The 23,571-nt window shown below is 42.9% G+C and overlaps 2 protein-coding genes across 2 annotated transcripts; one reads left to right on the top strand and one right to left on the bottom strand.

The window, feature by feature from the left end:
* Window positions 1-895: 895 nt before the first annotated feature.
* On the bottom strand, window positions 896-16,457 carry CCT3 (chaperonin containing TCP1 subunit 3). The gene is made up of 14 exons (XM_082615740.1): window positions 16,306-16,457; window positions 14,374-14,435; window positions 13,609-13,659; window positions 13,457-13,519; window positions 12,656-12,752; window positions 10,256-10,373; window positions 7,868-8,054; window positions 6,797-6,946; window positions 5,607-5,739; window positions 5,344-5,425; window positions 3,375-3,555; window positions 2,375-2,620; window positions 1,968-2,099; window positions 896-1,226 (listed from the first exon to the last, which is right to left on the bottom strand). Exons 1-14 carry the CDS (start codon window positions 16,334-16,336, stop codon window positions 1,122-1,124), a joined length of 1,638 nt encoding a protein of 545 aa, XP_082471866.1. The 5' UTR covers window positions 16,337-16,457; the 3' UTR covers window positions 896-1,121.
* On the top strand, window positions 16,335-22,574 carry TSACC (TSSK6 activating cochaperone; the record flags this gene model as incomplete). Its single annotated transcript, XM_082612196.1, is given in 5 exon segments — window positions 16,335-16,357; window positions 16,642-16,754; window positions 21,296-21,418; window positions 22,357-22,481; window positions 22,485-22,574. Coding segments are annotated over 5 exon segments (474 nt in total).
* Between the last annotated feature and the right edge of the window lie 997 nt (window positions 22,575-23,571).

A 23,571-nucleotide genomic window follows, 5' to 3' on the forward strand; every position in this document is an offset into this window, starting at 1 on the left:
AGTGGAAGGCCCAGAGGAAGGACTCTTAAGAAATCAAAGGCTAGCCCCACCTAGGTTCCAGCATCTCAGGGCCACTACAACATTTTTTTTTTTGCCTTGATAAAAACAAAGCACAAAATGGGACTTACATCTTTTGTTTCTGCTTACAGGGAAAGCAGAGGCCCTACTGTGACACAAGCATGCCAGGAAAATAAGCCAGCAAGCCAAAACAGACTGGAATCAAGAATAACACTGGGGGAAAAAAAAAAAAAAAGAATAACACCGGGGGGCTTCCCTGGTGGCGCAGTGGTTGAGAGTCCGCCTGCCGATGCAGGGGACGCGGGTTCATGCCCCGGTCCGGGAAGATCCTACATGCCGTGGAGCAGCTGGGCCTGTGAGCCATGGCCGCAGAGCCTGCGCTCCGCAACGGGAGAGGCCCTAACAGTGAGAGGCCCGCATACCGCAAAAAAAAAAAAAAAAGAACGAACGACACTGGGAGAGGGCAGAGAAAAAGAATTCTAGTTATGATAGTAAAGATTCTGAAAAGTTACAGGATACAGTACAGAAACAGATGCTCTATGTCCTTTAGGATAAATGCCTGAGCCCTAGCACGTACTGGGTGTTGCTCTACATACAACCACATACAAGGAACACCCATGGTTTGGACAGGTTCTTCCTGTTCTTTGAGTGGTGAATACAAGGTGGTACGTTTTTAAGCTTTACAATATCATACTTTGAACTCCAAGAGCCTTCGCAACCAGCATCTACTGAGAAGTCTGAAGAATACCCTCTCAAGGAGGCAAATATACTGAATGACCTCATTCCCATCTCTCTTCCCAGTAAGGTTTTCTGCCTCTTCCCTCCTTGCCAGGAGGCAGAGATATGACCCAAGGTTGAAAAACAAATAACCACCATCTCAAATGACTTAGATTTAATCATCGGAAGCAAACTAAATGGAGAGCTTACAATAGAGAAGAATTACATGTCAGTGCCTTTTGCAAACTGAGCTGGGACAGAAAGGGACTGGGGCTGCCCCTCAACCCGATCCCTTCCAAACAAAGACACCCACAGTGTCCCTGGCAGTCTGGCTCAGGGAAGGGGGAGACTGTTGGCTCTGTGCGTTGAGGTCGCCTTGCCACCGCTCACTCCTGGCCAGCATCAGGAGCCCCGCCTTGCTGGCTCTGGTCATCACCCTTTTTTTTGTGGCCTGATACGATGTCATCAATCCGCAGCAGTAGAACTGCCGTCTAGGAGAAAAACCACAGTCCCAAAGAGGTTAGCAAGGAAGGGAAGGACACTTGTTTTCTTTTAGACGTATCACCTAGCTCCTCCTATATAATTACCATTTTATCTGAAATCTACCCTTTCAGAGTCTTGGATGTAAAATGCAGTTCTCCGTCAGTAAGGGATGCAGCTTATGCTATGTTACCTTGCCTTTTTTTTTTTTTTTTTTTCTTTTGGCCATGCTACACAGCTTGTGGGATTTTAGTTCCCCAACCAGAGATTGAACCCAGGCCCTCAGCAGTGAGAGAACGGAGTCCTAACCAATGGACTGCCAGGGAATTCCCTCTACCTTTTTTTTTTAAATTAAAAACATTTATTTATTTTTGGCTGCACCGGGTCTTAGTTGCAGCATGCGGGACCTCCTTAGTTGTGGCATGTGGGCTTCTTAGTTGCAGCATGCGAACTTCTTAGTTGTAGCATGCGAACTCTTTGTTGCGGCATGCATGCGGGATCTAGTTTCCCGACCAGGGATCGAACCTGAGCCCCCTGCATTGACAGCATGGAGTCTTACCCACTGGACCAGGGAAGTCCCCCTACCTTGCTTTTTAAATGAGCTAAATATAAGTAGGGGGATGGAATTCCTTGGGAGATATTTTGGGGAATACTCTGCCTTCTATCCTCCCCTCCTCAAGATTGGACCAAACACACTGTTTTCTGGTTATCTGGAAATAAACAGCACAGCATATGTCTTAAGAGTGCCTCACCTCCACTGCTGTCTTATACGTTTGCAGCTTTACAGCCAATGGTTCCCATATGCCCAGTTCTTTCATGTCCACCAAAGTACCTGTCTCACCATTTACGCCCCAGGTCTCACAATTCTCCTGGGTGTGCTTGGCCTATAGTTGGAACAAGCATAAATAATTAAAGGGGAAAATACTAGGAACAAGTAAGCTGACAGAGACCACTACATAAAAATCAAATACACTGCACTGATAAGGTAGGGATAAGAGGAAACGGCAATGACAACAAACAAATCAAAAATAAGAAAGAGAAGAGATTTTAAGGAAAACAAGCTACCAGGAGAACCTGGAAAGACAGACATGAACTACCCTCTTAGGCCAAACACAGCTCTTCCTACCCCATCAAGAGCAGAGCATGGAAAGGAACTCACCCGAAGGGAGGTAAGTAGACGGATGGTGCTGGCCCCACAGTTTTGAATAAGGGTACGAGGGATGACCTCTAGGGCTTGGGCAACAGCCCGATATGGCCACTGTTCCACACCAGTCATGGCCTTGGATTTTTCTGTCAAGGCATGAGCCACAGCCATCTCAGAAGCCCCACCCCCAGGCACCAGCTGAGGGTCCAGGAGAACATTGCGGCACACCTGCATGGCATCCTGGAGGTTGCGTTCTACTTCCTTGGGAAAGCAAACAAAGAGTATAAAGCCAAAGCGTGATGACTCAAGGACAAATCAGAAGCACCAAAGGACTTCCTGACTGCCAAGTTCTGTAAACCACCAAGGAGGGCAAACTAAGAAAGGTCCTTCAAACCTTTTGGGCAGGGCAGATGCTACTAACTCTGGAAAAACACATTAACTACAACTGCAACAAGGCCAGGGAGAATGTGGTGTCACTCTGGGATGTTAGGCTTTTGTCCATTGTGCTCGACAGACCTATAACTCTACTCTGTCCTGTCTAGCTGTGTACTCTAGGAGGCTGCACAGTGTAGTGGAAACTCTCTACTTACTAGCTATATGCCTTGGTAAAATACTTAACCTCACTAAGGAAAAAAAAGTAATATTTATAATTTCAACTTAAAAAACTAGGAAACAGTGGTTGCTAGTGGATGGGGAAACGATGATCAACGGGTATAGTGTCTCAATTTTTTGAGATAAAAAAAGTTCTGAAGATCTGTTGCATGTGAATATGAAAACACTTAAAACTGCTGTAATTGTACACTTAAAAATTATTCAGATGATAAATTTTACATTAAAACATTTTTAAACCATGATTAAAAATAAAAATATTAAAAAGAAGGAGAGAGAGATTTGTGGCTTCAGATGGCAATTAAATAGCTATAAATGGGCAACAGGATGATTTTAGGCCCTCTGGGAAACTCTCAAGAAATGGAATGACCTAGATCATTCAGTCACACTTCCAAGGCTGACTCACCGAGAGAATCTCTTTGCTGGCCCCCCGGAGGAGAATGGTGCAGGCCTTGGGGTCTCTGCACTCAGTGATGAATGTGAAGTACTCATCTCCAATTTTCTTGATTTCCAACAGGCCTGCCCCTGTCCCAACATCTTCTTCTCTCAGTTCCTCTGGTCGGCTGACTATTCGGCCCCCACAGGCTCTATTGATTAGATGGAGAGAAGGGGGACAGGGAGAAGACCAGATGATGTCAAATACTTTTACTCATCTTCCTGGTCCTTAGGGTCTGTGGTGGGGTGTAAGGGTTAAGGGCCAAAGTGGACTGCTAGCAACATTTCTACCTAACTCGAGACATCTTGGTTGCCTGGTGAAACAGATTTCCAAATATATAGGTGAAGTTTCCTTAAACTAATATGGCTTTATAAGTGAAAGTGTGCATACCTAAGGCAACTACTGTAATGAGATACAGGTTAATTCAAAGTATACTTAGTGGACCCTAAAATTTGGACAAATGAATTCTTATGCATATCTGACCAAGTGTGCAACACATAATGGTCATTTCTAGATAGAACTCATCCTATAATGCCCAGTTAGATCTCAAGGCCAATAACAGGACTGTACTAAAAACAATGTAAAGGTCAAGCAAGAAATAAGGTGATTAAGTACATAGTGTATGTCTCACCCAGTTTTAATGAATGTAGGGCTAATTTTTTATTTTATTTTTTTTTGCGGTACGCGGGCCTCTCACTGTTGTGGCCTCTCCTGCTGCGGAGCACAGGCTCCGGACACACAGGCTCAGTGGCCATGGCTCATGGGCCCAGCCGCTCCGTGGCATGTGGGATCCTCCCGGACCGGGGCACGAACACGTCTCCTGCATCGGCAGGCGGACTCTCAAGCACTGCGTCACCAGGGAAGCCCATGTAGGGCTAATTTTTTATTTGTCACTTTTTCCCCACTCATGGGCATGTAGAGTCAGCTATGTATATGTATGTATGCCGAACCATTTCAGAAAAAGCGTTTTAAGTATAAAATTGGATTTGGATCTATGGCATATTATGTGATGTTAGGATAGACTTACCTTTAAAAAAAATTACTCTTAAAAATAGATGGAGGGCTTCCCTGGTGGCGCAGTGGTTGAGAGTCTGCCTGCCAATGCAGGGGACACGGGTTCGAGCCCTGGTCTGGGAAGATCCCACATGCCGCGGAGCAACCCGTGAGCCACAACTACTGAGCCTGCGCGTCTGGAGCCTGTGCTCCGCAACGAGAGGCTGCAATAGTGAGAGGCCCGTGCATTGCGATGAGGAGTGGCCCCCGCTTGCCGCAACTAGAGAGAGCCCTCGCACAGAAACAAAGACCCAACACAGCCAAAAATAAAGATAAAAAAAAAAAAAAAATAGATGGTATCTGAGCCTAGATATTTGTGCTGAAGTAGTGAGTGCAATCTAAGGTTGCATTAACAGCAGCTGAGGATCCAATCAAGGTAATTGTTGGATCTGCTATATTCTGAGCTAGTTAAAACAGACTAATCTGAAATGGACCCCTACACCAAGGTAGTGATCACAGATGTCTAAGCATAAGCTGTTCACTACTGGTTAGGAGCAGTAGAGTCTCATGCAGCAGATAATTGTTACTCTAGATAGAGAACTTCTTCTTCTTCAAATACTTATTTACTTACTTGGCTGTGCTGGGTCTTAGTTGCAGCATGCAGGAACTTTAGCTGTGGCATGTGGGATCTAGGTCCCTGACCAGGGATCGAACCCAGACCCCCTGCACTAGGAGTATGAAGTCCTAGCCACTAGACCACCAGAAAGTCCCTAGACAGAGGACTTCTGAAGAGGGCAGATGGCTAAACCCAGGTTATTTCCATCTGTAAATAATTTGGCTGGCTTTATCCTATGCTAAACTTTTTCAGATAAGGATGACTACATTATGAAGCTACAAAATAAAAGCACATGGGAAGGAGAATCTTATTTTAACCTGGCCTACTCACCTAGCAATGCGATTATTGTCTGTCTTCCGGACTCTGCGGATGGCTGTGATATTGGCCCGCATGAGGTAGTGCTGAGCTAAATCTGCAAGAATAGAGGTGTCAAGCTGGAAACGAGAAACCCTGGGTTCTGAACAGGTTTTTATCCTCCACGTACCCTAACCATCACATGTTAATTATGTTCAGTGTATGGCAACACGTGAGGAAAAAAATCACCGACCCTCTTCTACCACAACAATAGTCTGGAAAAATGAATGTAGTCCTACCCGAGATGCCCTTTTCTGTGATGACCACGTCTGGCTTCAGATGGATAATGTCCTCACAGAGCTGCTGAATGTACTCTTCTTCCATTTGGAGGATTCGGGTGAAGTCCTCCTCTCGTGTGATCTCAATGTCAGTCTATGTGGTGAAAAAAAGTCACTCTGGATTAAAAATTTTGGATTGGTAAAGCTCTTTAGGGTCATCCCAACTACTATACTCCCTCCATCCAGCACTCTCATGTACCCCAGAAAGCATGAGTTAGAATAAGCCACGACCCAACACCTCTATAAGCCACTTTATCTCCAGCAGTCATCTAGTTTAACCCCATTTAATTATAAAGCAACTGGAATGCAAAGTCACAATGCAATTAGTGGAGTCTGGCTAAGGTCTCTAGCCACTTAGTTCAATGTTTCCTCTGACCTGTCAGTGTGCATGGTAACTCAGCATCTTAATTCTTCCCACTAATAAATCGATTCTTGTTCCCAACCGCTGTTTTTTTTTTTAAACTCTCCCTTCCGTTTTTTTTTGACTTTTCAGTCCCTTTTAAAATAAGTTTATTTGTTTGTTTGTTTGTTTATTTATGGTACGCAGGCCTCTCACTGCTGTGGCCTCTCCCATTGCGGAGCACAGGTTCCAGAGGCGCAGGCTCAGTGGCCATGGCTCACGGGCCCAGCTGCTCCGCGGCATGTGGGATCCTCCCGGACCGGGGCACGAACCCGTGTCCCCTGCATCTGCAGGCAGACTCTCAACCACTGTGCCACCAGGGAAGCCCCCAACTGCTGTTTGATAAGCTTCAATTACTTTGTTTTATCCAAGGGTGATGGAGCCTTGTGAGCTTCCTGCCCTCTGGAAATTCTGTGGCACTTCAAAGCTCAATTAACTCCTACTCTATGTTCTACTGATGCATTATGAAAGGTGGCATGATAGTGTGGAATTGAAGCTGAACAGAGCTGGGTTCAAATTCTGATTTGGCCAATACCAGCTGTGTTCCTCAAGCAATTAACCTAACTTCTCTGAGGTGTAGATCCCTCATCTGTAAAATGGAAGTCAGTATCATCTGCTGTAAAGGGTAGTTGTAAGAATCAGAGATTACTTGTAAAGGTCACAGAGTAAGCATGTAACAAACACTTTTTAATTCCCCTGCCCATATTAACAGATTCTTACATCAAATTTAAGGAATAGGGCCAGGGATTACCTGGCTTTCTCCTTTCTTGTATTCCAGAGAAGAATCCAGCAGCACGATGCGAGGGTTCTTGATATAGCGCCGCATCCGCGGATGGGTCACGTCCTTGTTAATCATGACTCCACGTAACACACACGAGTCTTCAATGATGCCGCCAGGTATCTGAGCAAAAGAACCACTTCAATCCACAACCAGGAGACAATTTCTCAACTCCCTGCCCAGACATTCATCTTTCCCAAATGACCACCATTTCAGATTTTTAAAGTATCTTTTTTCCATGAACCTCTAAAACAACTACAGTTGCCATCACATTTCTCTCTCTAGGAAGCACATCAATCTTAGACCATGATACACAATTTGAAGGTTGGCTGAGACAGAAATTCAGTGATTGACAGAGATTTAAAGGGGCACAGGGACTTCCCTGGTGGTCCAGTGGGTAAGACTCTGCACTCCCAATGCAGGGGGCCTGGGTTTGATCCCTGGTCAGGGAACTAGATCCCGCATGCGGCAACTAAAAGATCCTTCATGCTGCAATGAGGATCCCGCATGCCGCAACTAACACCTGGCGCAGCCGAATGAATGAATGAATGAATGAGTGAATCACACAATACTTCTTAAAAAAAAAAGGGCGCAGATCCCTACTTCCTGAAAGATATTTCCATGAATTTTAGACATAGGGCTCCATCTACTGGCCACAAGACATTAATGCTACTTTTAAATCTTAAATTAATAAAGATGGAAAAAGCATTCTGGGGCTTATTAGCGCTATGCTGTAGAGCCCTTGTTTATTCCCTGACCCAGTGGCTGATATGTACACAAATGCACAAATACAGACACAAAAATAAGCCTTTCTCTTGCCCCTGTAGACCTTGTGTAGGGACAGCAGTGAAGCTAACAGAATTATTTCAGATAACTCTTTGGCACCCTCTTTTTCAAGTTTTTGTTTTCCAGGTAGCAAATACTCTTCTTCCTGGTTCTAATAATAAAAATATCTTGCTCTGATTTAAACTTATTTCCTCCACAAGTGTGATGACTCATGCTAGGAAATAATTTGTCTCCAAAGTACACACTCAAAGAGTTTACCTTTTCTACCCTTGCGTATTTCTTGATGTCAATCTCCTTCCGACCGTTCTCCTCAAACTGTACAGTTTTGACAGCATCCAGGGCAATGTTGCAAGCCAAAGAAGACCACCGACTGATTACTTTGGTAGTAATGGAGCTGTTGATGATGTTCAGCATCGCATCTCGGTTACTGGTGTCAACAGGGGTACTGGAGAAAAGAAAAACGAATAATATGCTCAATGGGATCTTGGATGTTTAAGGAAGTCCTCATCTATATCTTGATGACTATAATAGTGGGCCAACAGGCAGAACAAGGGGAATCTGTTCCTTTGTAGGAAACTAAGTGTTATCAAGAAGTAACTTTGTCCACCCTCTGCCTTTTAGCAAGATTACAATTAACCCATCCCTGAAAGGTGTCTCAAATCCCTGAGTAATCTGCTCTCATGTCTGACAACTCTCCACACTTACAGAGTTTACAGTAAAATTTCTTTACCTTCTGCTCCAACCAAATAAACTCTATTACTTTCACAACTTGGGTCAAGATACATTTTATCTTTGAAACCTCATCCTATAACTAGCAAATTCTGAGAGCTCCTCTTGAGAATCACCATTGGTCTGTGCTATCCATTTGGACAACTGATTCTATTTGACCTAGCATCATAATACACGGTGCGCCACAGTGTCTTTAGGTGTTTAGCCTCCTCTAATGAGATTATAAATTTGTACATGGCAAGACTATCTAGAATCATAAGTTGTAAGAGACCTTGGATACTATCTTGTCCAAATTTTCACATACTGCTGAAATCCCTTTTAACACCGTAAGACACACAATAAGCAATCATTAAATAGTTGCTGACTTAATGTATTTTAGGGAAAAAGCAATAGCTCCAAAAATATTATCTAAGGTATACAGGCAGTTATTGCTTGATAAAAAAAAAAAATTAACGATTCAGCTCCAAATATTCAATAAATCCTTTGTGTACTCTACATTCTTACAAAGCTTACTTCATAAAAATGTTTTGTTTTGTTTTTTTGCGGTACGCGGGCCTCTCACTGCTGTGGCCTCTCCCGTCGCGGAGCACAGGCTCCGGACGCGCAGGCTCAGCGGCCATGGCTCACAGGCCTAGCCGCTCCACGGCATGTGGGATCTTCCCGGACCGGGGCATGAACGTGTGTCCCCTGCATCGGCAGGCGGACTCTCAACCACTGCGCCACCAGGGAAGCCCCATAAAAATTTTTTAAATCAAACACCTCCTTCTGTATGAGTGCTAGACAGATATCATCATATACTTTGTTTCTTAACAGCAGGAAGTACAATACAAAGCTCACCAAATTGCTAGGTACTTGTGTACCCGACAACCTAAGGATATGAGTAGAAAATTATAGGTTTTAATTAACTAATTAAAAATAAATTTATTTAATTAATTGATTTATTTTTGGCTGCGCTGGGTCTTCGTTGCTGCGCGTGGGCTTTCTCTACTTGTGGTGCGCAGGCTTCTCATTGTGGTAGCTTCTCTTGTTGCGGAGCACAGGCTCTAGGCGCGCAGGCTTCAGTAGCTGTGGCTCGCGGGCTCTAGAGCGCAGGCTCAGTAGTTGTGGCTCATGGGCTCAGCTGCTCCACGGCATGTGGGATCTTCCCGGACCAGGGCTCGAACCTGTATCCCCTGCACTGGCAGGCGGATTCTTAACCACTGCGCCACCAGGTAAGTCCCAGGCTTTACATTTTAAACAACCCTTTTAATCAAAAAAATTTTGCATTCTTTATCATGTTCTTACTTAACTGACATTTCCTCAAGTAGAAGTCACACATTCCTATATTCCTTTTATTACCTTATAGCACTCAGCAAACATAGACTAACAGCAAGCTCTGTGATAACTAGAGAGGATTCAAATAGCATTTTCAGTACCAGTCCTTTTGATTTTAATGAAAACCACTGGCTACCATCCTCCACAGTACTTTAGAGAAATTGGTTATTATATGAATTAGTTATAATCATACACGATGGTAGGGTATTTTAAGCCCTGAATAGTTATCTAACTCCTTAACTTATTTCTCCCACTAGAATCTAAAACTTTGGAGGGTAACTGTATTTTACTTACTACACACTTCCCATAGCAGTGCCTAACATGGAAACCAGCAGACTGCATATAACCAAAATATATTTTGAAGAATTAAACCTAGCTTCTTTTATTTGTCTGCTTTGCCTCCTTTGCCATTTTCTAAAAACTTTTATTTCTCTTATCCTTCCCTTCATTTTGCTCCCCTCTTTGTTTCTTCTTCTCACAAAATAATACCAGGGTATAAACTACTGGTGATGTGCTCGGCCTTCCTTTACCATCTAAGAACAGATTAGTCTTCCAGGCCTCCCATAGTTGACACTACCCATTTCTGGTCCCCACCTCCAATACCTTATTTTCTTAAGGGTGCTGATCATATCGTCCAAAGCCCTGCGATAAGCACTGATCACCACTGTTGGGTGCATCTGCTGCTCTAGGAAGTGCTCAGCCACAGACAACATCTCCCCTGCTGAAAAAAGATACATACACCAAAACATTTTGAAAAGTACCTCGATATCAAGGCAACTTCATTATGCTTCTAAAAATACCTGCTCTTTTTTCTAAAGTAGGTTTCCCCAAAAGTATGCAAATACTATTCCAAATTTTATACTTTGTACAAACAAATTTGGAAAAAAAAATAGTCTCACAGATATATTTTAAATGATCAAAGATTGATCCCAGGGTTGACTTATTCTTGTGATCTAACTAAATATTTGTTCCCAGTTTCCTAAACAAATGGTAAACATTTTCCCGAAGACTCTAAAATTGAAAGAAAAATAAAGGAAAACTGACTTGCTTATTATTATTTCAATACCTAGCATGTAGTCAAACTGCTGGTACTGAAAACAAAAAAACCCACAAACCTTTATACCTGCAAGAATACCCATAAAAATTTACAAAATTTACCCTCTGGAAGAGGGATTATTGGTAAAATGTCCCTTCCTTTTAAAAACTGTCCTTACTTTCTAATTCTAATTGACATACACACACACACAAAAGCTTGTTTCTAAAAAAAGTTTTAAAGAGGAAAAACCAGTTATTTTGGTCAAAAAAGGACCTTCTGCACAAAGGGCCTGTACTACCAGGTCCACTGACACTAATTTTTTAAATGTACACAAATGTGTAAAAGTTCACATGTATACTCTTTGGCATGTGCTCAAATGTTTGATTTCAATACCTTAGAATTCCTAAGTGACCATCATGTATATTAAAAGAAAGATAATCAAATATTTTGAAACATGCTCTAATAAGTTAACTTAGAGAAGACTATACCCTGTTAAAGAAGAATCAGAACAGTATCACAGAAGAAAGGTATCTTCAGAAATGGCAGTTTTGGTTTTTTAAAAGCTACCTAAGTCTAAGAAACCTAGACTCATGGATACTTAACCTACTTAATATCTCCACGAGATTTAACTAAGATTACCAGCTAGAAAATTCTGCCTGATACCTAAAGCTCATCTTCTACCCAAATAAGTGAAAAAGCATACGGAGTCTTACCTACTTCTTTCATCCTCCAAGTTTCTCTTCAAAGTACAAAACTAGCCATATGTAATTAATTCTCAATCCACAAAAGAACTGGATCTAAAGATGTGATTAGTTGGTGGTGACTCAAGCAAATTTCCACCCAACTCACCATTCTCAAAATGCAGTACAAAGGCATTTAAAAATTCTTAAAAAGTTCATATTATAATAATTTTGTTAAGGATTCTATTTTTAGGCCTGTGGGCCAACACTATAAATTGGCATCTCCTAATTGAAAATAGTTTTTTTCTCAATTCCTAAAAACATATTGCTACAGATTTTCATTTTTTTTAATTAAATTTTTAATTTTTATTTTTGGCTGTGCCACACGGCTTGTGGGATCTTAGTTCCCGGACCAGGGATCAAACCCACCCCCTCGGCAGTGGAAGCATGGAGTTCTAACCACTGGACCACCGGGGAATTCCCATGTAACACATGTAAACAAGTGTCCTTTACGTGGTATATTTAGTGGCATGTTTTCCACATTTTTTGTGCATTTTCTTGTTGATTTCACTGTTTAAAATGGCCTTAGTCCTAAAGTACTATCTAGTTTTCCTATGTGCAAGAAAGCTGTAATGTGCCCTGTAGAGACAATAACTTACTAAATAAGCTTTGTTCAGGCATAAGTTATAGTGCTACTGGGCATGAGTCCAGTGTTAATGAATCAACAATATATATTAAATAAGGTGTCTTTAAAACAAACAAATAAAACATAAAACATATATATTTATGCATTGATAAATATGTGACTGGAGGCTTGAGGAACCTAACCCCATACTCCCCCCGGAGTGATGGTTTGGTATTCACTAATTCAGTGTTTGTGGTGACTTTATAGAATATAACTTATTGTGAGTAACAACAATGAACTGTATTTTATTCAACCAGATTTGCAAAGCTCATCCTATACCACGATGAACATTTTATGCTCAGTTGGAGAGAATACACAGAAAGTTAGCAAAAAGTTCTTTAAACATTTATAATTAGTGGATTGGTAAAAATGTTCTTCTTAAAATATGACTCAGGGGACTTCTTTGGCGGTCTAGTGGTTAAGACTCCATGCTTCCACTGCAGGGGGTGCAGCGGGTTCCATCTCTAGTCAGGGCACTAAGATCCCACATGCCGCACGTTGCGGCCAGAACAAAACAAAACAAAAAGCTCTGACGTTATTTCTGGCAAAAATCTTAATGTTTCAATCTAATTTTCCTTATCAACCTTCCATTCTTTTCTTACCAAGAATAATTACAGATGTGGTCCCATCTCCAACCTCTTCATCCTGTGTTCGGCTAATTTCAATCATGGACTTGGCTGCTGGATGCTGTACTTGAATCTGAAAGAAAGACCTCTTAACCCATTCTGCTTGGTCCTAACTCTTGAGCTTCTTGCTTCCACACTTACTCCCTTTTATTGTTTTACCACAGCTTTAAAGATTAAAAGTGGCCCCTAAGATATCTAAGTAAAACACCTTTCCAAGTCTTTTTCTTTTGGGGGAAAAATGCATTAGGACAACTTAACTACTGAAGTTTCTTGAGAACAGAACAGTATCTTTTAGCTTATTTATTGGGAACACCATTGTTGTGGTTGAATTGTGTCCTCTGAAAGAACATGTTGATGTCTCATCCCCTGAAAACTATATTTGGAAATAGGGTCTTTGCAGATGTAACCAAGTTAAGATGAGGTCATAGGGGTAATCAGGGTATGCACTAAACCCAACCACTGGTGTCCTTGAGACACACAAGAAAATGCCAATGTGACAGAAGGGGAGTTTATAAACCAAGGAATGTGGTCAAGCATCAGAAGCTATAAGAGGAAGGATTCTTCCCTAGGGCCTTCAGAAGGAGAAAGGCACTACTGACACCCTGAGTTTGGACCACCAGCCTGCAGTCCATGTGAATAAATTTCTGTTGTTTCAAGTCACACAGTCTGTGGTAATTTGCTACAGCAGCCCAAAAAAGCTAATCATTATTTACATTATCTCTTTATGTATCCTTTATAAAATACTTTTGCTTTCTAAAGCAAAACGAAAAGTCAAACCTCTCGAAGAATAGCATTGCCATCATTGGTCATCACAATGCCTCCCATTGGGTCCAAAAGCATCTAGGAGAAAAGCAGAAGTTATATTTAAGTGTCCCAGGAAACAGAAAGGGAAAATCTGTAGTCGAAGTTTCAGTATGAGATAAGCCTACCTTCATCATAGACTTGGGTCCCAAACATGTTCGGATGATATCTGCAATAGTCTATGGAAAGAAAATACAAAACATGTAGGCACAAATCAGAAGATGGTGAGTGTGTTAGGGGAAGAGGCATGAGTAACCCACAGAGCCAGTGTTTTAACAAGGACACTTCTAAAGCAGGGGTGGCGACCACTTTAAATACAGCACGCCACATGGCTAGATTCTGTTCTTTGCTTTTTCCGCTTTGGGAATGTTTTCTGGATGCAGAAAGAAATAACTTTTCACAAGGAAATAAAGGGACATGCCTCCCAGAGCTTCAGTTTCCCAGCAGTCCAGATAACTGAAGGTCCACGTACTTATATTTCTTTCCGTGATAGTAGCCTCCACCCCATGCTAATTAGATCTAGGGCTATTTCATTCTTTCATTCAAAAGATATTTACTGAATACCTACCTATCCAGGATCTACAATGAGTACTAGGAATACAAAAGGAAATTAATACAGTTCTTCCCTTCAACTAACTCAGTCTAGTACGAGAGACAAACACAAATAGAATATTATGAGACAATGTACAGTAATAGAATATGCACAAGTTAATATGAGAAGACCATTAGGCCTAGCTCAGAGAGGGAAGGCTTCCTTCTCCTTACCACTGAGAGGGAAATGTCCTGAAGGAAGGGAAGTCAACTTTTCCTCTGCGAAATTGCAAACAAATACAGAAATACTTAGGAAGGAAGATACAGGCAAACTACTATAAACAACTTAAAAGATGTGCTACCTTGGCAGCATTGATGTTTCCAGATTGAACTTTTCTTCCAGACTCACGCTTTGTGTTCTGGCCTAAAATAGATAAAAACAAAAGGCAACACCCCAGGACTGCCCCACTGTATATAAGCTATTTATTCCCCAATCTTTGAAAATAAAAACACACCCAGGTTTCATGATGTATATACGGATTAAAGCTTATCAACTTGTACTCTTTAAATATGTGCAGCTTATTGTATGTCAATTATACCTCGATAAACTGTTAAAAAGTAAACATACATACTTATGGCTACTTACTTCTTTATTTACTTCAACCCCTGGTATACGAAGAAACAATCCATAAAGCTTCAACTTTGGAATCTTGGTCATCACTTTCCCTCTAGCCAAACATTCATGTATTTACAGCAAGAATTCATAACCTGAGATCTGAGATCCATGAGATTCTCAAAGGGCTGGTGTCTCTAACAAGCATCAATCTCTCTTTTATGTAAAAAGGGAGTTTGGGGGTTCATATTCTCATACTTGGATATGGGGAATCATACTGACAGTCCCAGCATAATTACTGATAGTGCCCCACACTGTGCTGTGCAATGAGAACACATACTCAAGTGTCTGGGTTTGCCAAGATAGTCACTTCATGCTTGGACACAACAAGAATGCCTCAGTCACCCATTTACCATTAGGAAGAGATGACTACGTATTTTAATAAGGAGCCTAACTGGATACAGCCACTAATGCCAGAGATTAACGTGGACCTCCAAAGGGCTGCACAATGCACCTCTCAGTCACCCCAGGGCCCTCTCAATGGGAGACAAGCCAATGACTATAACTGAACCTACGTAATGTCTCACTCCTCTCTCCAAATTATATTTTCCCTACAATTTGCTGTAAAATTTTCGATCCAGTCCCATCAAATCTAAACACAATTCTCAGGATTTCGATTCCTATTTCAGGCAGTGATAACTAAAATCCTGCATGAACCTTTCTGATGGAGTCATCAGAAAAAACAGGGTTTTTTTTCTGGGTTAAGTGAATTCTTGTTTGAAAACAGTTATTTTCCAGGTATAGACAAAATAGATAAAATCTTGGAATAGCATTCTCTACAAAGAAGATGGTGAGGGAGGGAAAATGGCTAGTCAGGCATCTCAAGTGCTCTTGCAAATAGGATACGTAAGTTACACAGGTTGGAATCATACCAAGGGAAGACAAGGGAAATGGGACTCGTAAGTAAGGAAAGAAATCTGGGATGTTCCCGAAGGGTAAAGAGAACCAATCGAGGAATCTGGGAAAACTCAGCTGGTAAGTGGGAAAGATTACAACGGAGGGGACACTTGAGGGAATAATTACATCTAAGCCAGACCAGTGAGGGAAGCAGGGTTACTTCGTGAAAAGGGGTTGACTAACAGAAATTCAAGAGGACGGCTACCGAAAAGGAAGTGGCCAAGGATACCACTCGCTGTTTGCCAGACCCTCTTTTAAACAGCTGTATCTCCTTATCTCATCAAGCCTCACAATCCTATGAGGAAATACTGTTAACCCTAATAACAAAGATGGAGCCATTTTTAATCAAGCAGTTTGGCCGAGGCCACACCGTTACTAAGGGATGGGCCAAGATTATAAAGCTAGGCCAAACTAAAAAATCTTTATTCATTCAGCTACACACTGAAAATCGCTCCAGGAAGAGTGCAAGGGCGGGGGTTGGGGGTGAAGAACGGAACGCCGTTCCGTTCAACAGGCTCGGCGACAGGAAGGTCAGTTTGCATTTGCCAAGACAGGGGAATGGGTTAGAGAAGAGAGGAAAACGGGAGAAGGGGCTTCCAAAATTACCGACTGGAAGGCTCAGTGGCCGGACCTGAGCGGGACTGGGCTGAGGCAAGGCTGTAAAGTGCGGAAAAAGAGGGGTGGTGAAGAGGGGGGTCCCTTCCCCGGCTTTCCCACAACTCACTAAGCACGAGTACCGGACGATGGCCCATCATGGCGGCGCGATGCAGAGCCGGGTACCCAGAGCTGGGGGAACCAGCAGAACCTTCTGGAGAGAGAGAACCAGCGAAACCCAGAAAACGCCGCTTCCACAGGGCTCACACGCAAACCCGCTACTCTCCGGGTCACCACCAATCACCTCACCCACCTCACTGACCGGCACGCACACAGACCAATTGACATTCTTAGCCCCGCCCCCTACGTAAGAACGCAGGGAAAGCTAGATAGAGAGAGCACGATGATGGAAATGAGAGGGCACAGGCGCTTGCGCAATAGGGTGGCCGCTCCCGGCCGCGTGCAGCGCGAACCTCCGCGCAAGCGCCAAGGCTCGGGCAGTTGGCCGGCATGCCACTGCGCATGTGTATCAACTACAAGGGTGGGTGCTGGGGTTGAGGCTTTCGATTAACACCGAAGGTGAGGTCCTTAAACTGTTGCGTCTCAGCTCCTCTCGGGTTCCGAAGGTCAAGTAAGGCGTGACAGTTTCCACGCTTTCGTTCCAGCCTTAGCAACCGGGAGGGATGGAGGGGCGGGGCTTAAACCGGCGGTTGAGGGAAGATCTGGCCGGTTTGATGCGGGGTGAAATGGGAGTTGTAGTCCGATCGGACTGGGCTGGGCGGTTAACTATTCTTCCGGGCACGCTGGGAATTGTGGTTTATTGTCTCTGACTCGTTGCTGTGCGTGGACCTTTACCTTCTTAGGCAAATGTGTTCTGCTGAGGCTGTGAGCGGTACCGGAGGGTGATGGCTTACTTTTCCCCCGAGTTATCCTATCTAAAACACTTTTTCAAGTGTTCCCTGTAGTGCTCTAAGATTTTTTTTTCTCCACGCCCATTCCCTCCTCTGCCCACCATCTCCTCAGCTACCGGTGCATTAGAGATGTTGGGAAGCCAGAGTTTTAAAATTACCTTACAAGACAGGAAAAGGACGGATATTACAGAAATTAAAACTAGGAGAGAACACAGAATATTTGCCCGTTCATAGGAGACTCTTAAGGTTTGGGCATGGTTACAGTACTATTTTGTCCAGGAAAAAAGGCTGCAGTACTACTAGAAACAGCTGTTTTCCAAACTAATGAAGGGGGTGTGAGACCAAGATCAATTCAAGAACAATTACTTATATTTGGCCATGAGATAGAACAGTACACCCTTTCACATTTTTTCCTCCCCAAATTGGAACAGCCTGAGCTCTGCTGGGGAGAACTTATGAAGTTGTTAATAGTAAAATAATAGCATGGGTTGTCGGTGGTCATGTGATTCTTTCCCAGGCACCACACCTGTTGGTGTTCAGATGGAGCAGCATTCTAGTCATCCTAACAGAAGAGGTGTGTGTCAGAGGCCCTGCTTCCTCTCCCTTAAAAACCAGACCTCCTTGGGCTTCCCTGGTGGCACAGTGGTTGAGAGTCCGCCTGCTGATGCAGGGGACACGGGTTCGTGCCCCGGTCCGGGAGGATACCACGTGCCGCGGAGCGGCTAGGCCCGTGAGCCATGACTGCTGAGCCTGCGTGTCCGGAGCCTGTGCTCCGCAACGGGAGAGGCCACAACAGTGAGAGGCCCGCGTACCAGAAAAAAAACAAAACAACAAACAAACAAAAAAAACCCAGACCTTCTTAATTGCTCAGCTTGTGGGAAAATGAAGCTAGTTGTATGTATGTTTTTTCCTGTTACTTATTTAATTGGAAAGTATTTGTGTTTGTTCTGCATTTCCCACTAAATGGAAACATTCCTGTATTCCCAGTGGCTAGAACTGGATCTGTTAAATAATAGATGCTCAATAATTTTTTAGAATATTTTAATAAATTTTAAAATTTATTTTTGGCTACTTTGGGTCTTAATTGCTGCGGACAGGCTTTCTCTAGTTGGTGGTGAGTGGCGGCTGCACTTCTTTGCTGTGCGTGGTCTTCTCGTTGCGGTGGCTTCTCTTGTTGCGGAGCATGGCCTCTAGGTGCTCGGGCTTCAGTAGTTGTGGTTCACGGGCTCTAGAGCACAGGCTCGGTAGTTGTGGCGCACAGCCTTAGCTGCTCTGCGGCATGTGGGATCTTCCCAGACCAGGGTTTGAACCTGTGTCCCCTGCATTGGCAGGCAGATTCTTAACCACTGCGCCAACAGGAAAGTCCCAGATGCTCAATAATTGTATGTTGAATGAATATATTAATTATTCCTTTGCATCTCCTCTTAATACTTAGAACAGAAGACATATTGTTGGCTAGAGTGAACAGATACTCAGACTGAGTGGGACAGTCCCACTGGTGGCCAGGGAAGTGCCTGAGACCATCTGACTCCAGAGCCTATTCACTTAACTGTTAGGTGGGGTAGATTACTTTATCTGAGAGGCCTGCTCTGTCATAACTTGAACATAAATGAACTAGGTCTTCTCACAGATTATATTGTGCAGTGGTAAGGAGCATGACTTTGGAGTCTATAGGCCTGGATTTGATTCCGCCATTGGCACATACTCATTGTGGAATCTTGAACAAATTTCCTAACTTAAGTTTTCTCAAAAAAATGCGGATAAAGCTACCTACTTCATAGGGTCATTATGAGAACTGTATAAGATAATGTATGTAAATCACTTTTTATTATTTTCTCTGTTCTGCTTCCTTTTGCTGCTCCCCAACCTCATCCTCTATTATATATTGTCCAGTCAGAAATATGGTTCCTTTAGTATGGATTGTGTGTAACATACTCTTCAAACCTTACAATTCAGTAGAAAATGCATCCTCATACACCTAGGAAGGGCCCAAATTAGAAGTGCATTTGCATGGAAGTTCACAAATTTTTCAAATGGTGAGAAGAATCTTGAGGCCTGAGTTTCACCTTCTAGCTCCTTACCATGCTGAATGAGCCATCAAATGAGGTGATGACTCTGGAGCAGGAGCGAGGAGAAGATGAAAGACCTACGGTAGGGCTCAGAAAACTCCACGAACCCAGGGCAAAAACATGGATTTCCCTCACCAAGAGTAACTGATGGTGCTTGATCACTTAATGACTGTCTAAACGGCAATACTGTCAGTTCCATGAGAATAGCAACCATGTCTGTTTAGCTCACTGTGATATCTTCAGTGCAAGCACTTAACTGTTTCTTATGTGTATGAATGAATGAATTCAATTGTTTTTATCCTTTTTTGATCTCATTATGATATTGAATAATGGATTCCCCACTGTCTCAACCCCTTTAATTCTTTCATAGAACCAGCTGTTCTGCCTTTCCATCCATTGCTCGTCTGTATACTTTGCCACTTCCTTTTCATCTTCCGAACTCCTGAGGAGGAGTTCCCCAAAGGTCCGGTTTTCTCTCAGTTTTTTTTTTTTTTTTTCTCTCACAGTTTTTGACCTTGGAGAGCTAATGTATTTTTGCAGTTCCTTCATCACCTCTTTGTGACTGACCTGGCAGTTTGACCTTTCACCTGAGCTCAGTGCCTTCTCTCTGGCTGTTTTTCTAGGCATTTCTATTTGGACTGTCTTGTCTCACCTCAGATCCAATATGTCCAAAATGTGATTTATGTTAATATGACATTACCCCAACTCAGATTCCCTTGAGTGAGAAAGGAAATTCAGAGGCTTGTGCAGTTGGGAGGTTGCTGAGGTAGTCAGAGAATAGGAAGAAGAGCTACAGTACCACAGGGACTGGAACTGGGGATTCGGTGCCTGTAGCTATCTGCCCATCTCTCCATCTTCCTCCTGCACTCTCTCTTCTCTCTAATCTCTTGCTTGTATCTGCTTCTCATAGCATGCTAGCCAAATTCAGTAGCTTTCATTGACCCCAAATTTACATCTTCCCAGCATAGCAAATCAGAGGAAAGCAAGCTTTGACACAGAATCTATATATCAATCCCAAGGAATGACTGACCTAGTTTGTCTCATGTGCTTACCCCTTCAATCAGTCACAGTTGCCAAGGGGGATAGGATACCATGATTGCCCTGTATTGGGTCACATGCCTTTTCCCGTTGGAATATGGAGAGGGGTCTGATGTATGTATGACCTGGAATCTGGGGAAAGAGTAGTTTTCCAGAGCAAGGGTTGCTCGGTAGACAGAAATGACATATGTCTCCTATAGGACTCATGATTTTCTCCCTACAAATCAAATTTTCCTTCTAACGTAACTATTTTTACCAAAGATAATCTGTTTTCCCCTTTGAGAACTTCCATGTCCAACCCATTTTAATCCCAGTGGATTAATTAAAATAGAAATTTTATCATATTTTCTAATCCTAAAAGGCTCAGTGACTTTCTGAGAAAGTCTCAGATTTGCTATTGGAAAGGGTCTTCCATGACCCATCCTGCTTTCCCACTCTCCACCCTCTAATTCTGGCCACTTTCTTAGGGCTCTTCATCCTTCTAGCCATATTCTTGCTTCCTTGCCTTTGCTCACGCCATCTTTTTTTTCTCCCACTTGAAATATCTTTTCCACGTATCCAAAGCTTCCTGTTTTCAAGGTCCAATAAATATCCTCCACCTGCCTGGAGTCTTCTTTGACTGTTGTACTCATATTGATATCTTACCCCATTTCAAAAACATTCATTTTTACATTTAATCACATCTTAGTGTAACTAAAAGATAAAAGGACTTACTTTCACCTGAGACTGTCAGACTCATTGTTTATGTCCTGTGTTGTTATATCACCATTTCACCAGTGTCTGATTCGTCTCCCTAAGTAGGTATTAAACACCTAAGAAACCATGTCTTAGATGTCTTATGTATGCCCTAACATTCAGCACAGTAGTCAGCATGTAGCACAGATCAATAAGAACTTGCAGAATATAAGCAAATTAGATTTTAGCTTATCTCAACCCTGCTTGGTTTTCCTTAGTCCCACTATGGTTTCTCTTTTTTATATAACTTTCTTTGAAGATATTCAGGCCAGGGTCTCAGCACCTGCATTCATAGACCAGACGCAGGGATCTAATTAGGCTGTCCCTTGTCGGAATGAACTCTTAGTTGCCTCTGATTTTGTTCCAGCCAAAGAGCAAGGTAATGCTGTGCCTCTTTGTCGAGCCAAACCCACCCCCAGCTTTATTAGTCTTCAAGCAAGTTCCCCACCAGCCACTTGCCTGAAAATCCCGGCAACAAAGCTGTCCTCAGGTAAGGAAGGATGCAGGGTGGATTTCCCCAATGGACTCAGCAGGGGGAAAGGTTGTATGGAGGCGGTGGCTGGAGCTGGCTGAAAATTTTATTGCTTGCTAGTAATGCTAGTTGAAAAGTGGCCAGGGAAGGAAATAGTAACAGTTAGCTCAGTTTCTTTCCATTTCAGTTATTCATCCTCCCATGGTGAAATCAGTGGGTATTTAGCATACCTGTGAGAAGCCACACAGCGCACTAGACAGTCATGACTCCTGTTTTTGAGGACCTCAGACTTTAACAAAGAAGTCAAGACCAATAAATACACAAACAATGGATAAATAACTACCAAGGTTAACTAAGAGCTGGATGCGTATCATGTAGTTGAAAACATTAGAAAAAGAATTGATTTCAGCAAGACTGGTCAAAGTTAGACAACAGGAAGAACTTCGGGTCACTGCTGCTGACCTTACTATGTCATGTAAGAAGAATGCTGAGGCATCCCCTGAGCTCTTGAAAGGGAAGTTAGGCCTCACTCTCAGACCATTTCATTTACTCATCAAATATTTGTTGAACACTTATGCTCCAGGTACTTAACTCTTCTAGGTGCTGGGGACACAATAGTGAACAAATCAGACAAAAATCTGTGCCTTCCTGGAGCTTACATTCTAGAAGGGGGAATTAGCCAACAATTATGTAACTAATTACAAAATATGCCAAATAATCATAAGTACTAAGGGAAAAATAAAGCAAGAGAGTGGGTAATAAGTTCCAGTGGATTGGTTTCAAATAGGGTGACCAAGTAGGCTTCATGGAGAAGGTGACAGCTGAGCACAGCTGCATCTGGGTTGAGTTGTGCCCAGAAAGATTAGAGCGGTCATCTTATTAGAGCCCTTCCCACCTCAGTACAATTATAAAATCTCTCTTTTGTCTCCTTTGCACCTCCATTGCTCTTCCTTCAGGAATTGACCACAAGCCTAAGGAATGCCTAGGACTCCTAGAATGTATGTATGCCAGTCTCCAGCTTGAGACCCAGCTTGCCCAACAACAGATGGCTATTTTTGAAAATTTACAAGCATCCATGACATAACTGGCTCCTGGGAGAGAAAGCCAGAACTCTTCTCTCCCAACCTTATCTTGCAATCTGTTGTTAACTCACCTGCCCCAATTCAGTAAATGAATTGTGGAACAAAGTTATTGTGTATGTTTTCCCTACTCTCTTCCCAGTAAACCCTTGGTGGAATCTGGGCATATATATTCTACAGGTGGTTGGTTAGTTCACAAGTTCATAGTAAGTGCTCATTGAGTGCAAAGCACTATACAAGGCACTTGGGGATACATATCACAGAAGAGAGAGTTTGGGGGGATTTACTATCTAACAAGGCAGATAAGAAAAAGAATTCATTGTAAAATTTAGTGGTACTCTGAGGGGGAATGGAAGTTCAGAGATAGAGGTTAGTAGGATACTGGACCAATTGTGGAATCTTGCTGGAGGAAGTGGTGCCACTTGATGAAGGAGCTGCATTGGATGGCATGGACGGATGAAGTAAGGTAGTTCCATGTCAGTTGGGAAGCTTGGACAAAGACCTAGAGGTAGGAGAATTAAGTCATCAAAAATTAGGATAAGAGGGTTTTTTATGCCCAGAATATAGGATATGAGGCAGAATGTAGAGCAGCTGAGAACAGACAGAGCAGCTTTCCCTGGGGAATTATTCTGGTAACAACTGTTAGAAGGTCTGATTTTCATTCTTTTTTTTTTTTTAATTTATTTTACTTATTTATTTATTTTTGGCTCTGTTGGGTCTTTGTTGCTGCATGCAGGCTTTCTCTAGTTGCGGTGAACAGGGGCTAGTCTTCATTGCAGTATGCGGTCTTCTCATTGCAGTGGCTTCTCTTGTTGCGGAGCACGGACTCTAGGCGTGTGGACTTTAGTAGTTGTGGCACGTGGGCTCAGTAGTTGTGGCTCGCGGGCTCTAGAGCGCAGGCTCAGTAGCTGTTGCACATGGGCTTAGGTGCTCCGCGGCATGTGGGATCTTCCCGGACCCGGGCTCTAACCCGTCTCCCCTGCATTGGCAGGCGGATTCTTAACCACTGCGCCACCAGGGAAGTCCCAGCTCTGATTTTATTTGAAGCACTAGAGAGCAATTGGAGGCTTTCAAATAGCAGCAAGGCACATA

The sequence above is a fragment of the Mesoplodon mirus genome, assembly GCF_964341445.2.
Source record: "Mesoplodon mirus genome assembly, chromosome: 3".
Lineage (NCBI taxonomy): Eukaryota > Metazoa > Chordata > Mammalia > Artiodactyla > Ziphiidae > Mesoplodon > Mesoplodon mirus.

Coding starts and splice junctions, on each gene's coding strand:
- CCT3 (XM_082615740.1), bottom strand. CDS start 16,336: ATGATGGGCCATCGTCCGGTACTCGTGCTTA. Junction 5,740..6,796: donor ACAAGAAAGGAGAAAGCCAG/GTAATCCCTGGC, acceptor TTCACCACATAG/ACTGACATTGAGATCACACG. Junction 2,621..3,374: donor CCAGCAAAGAGATTCTCTCG/GTGAGTCAGCCT, acceptor TGCTTTCCCAAG/GAAGTAGAACGCAACCTCCA.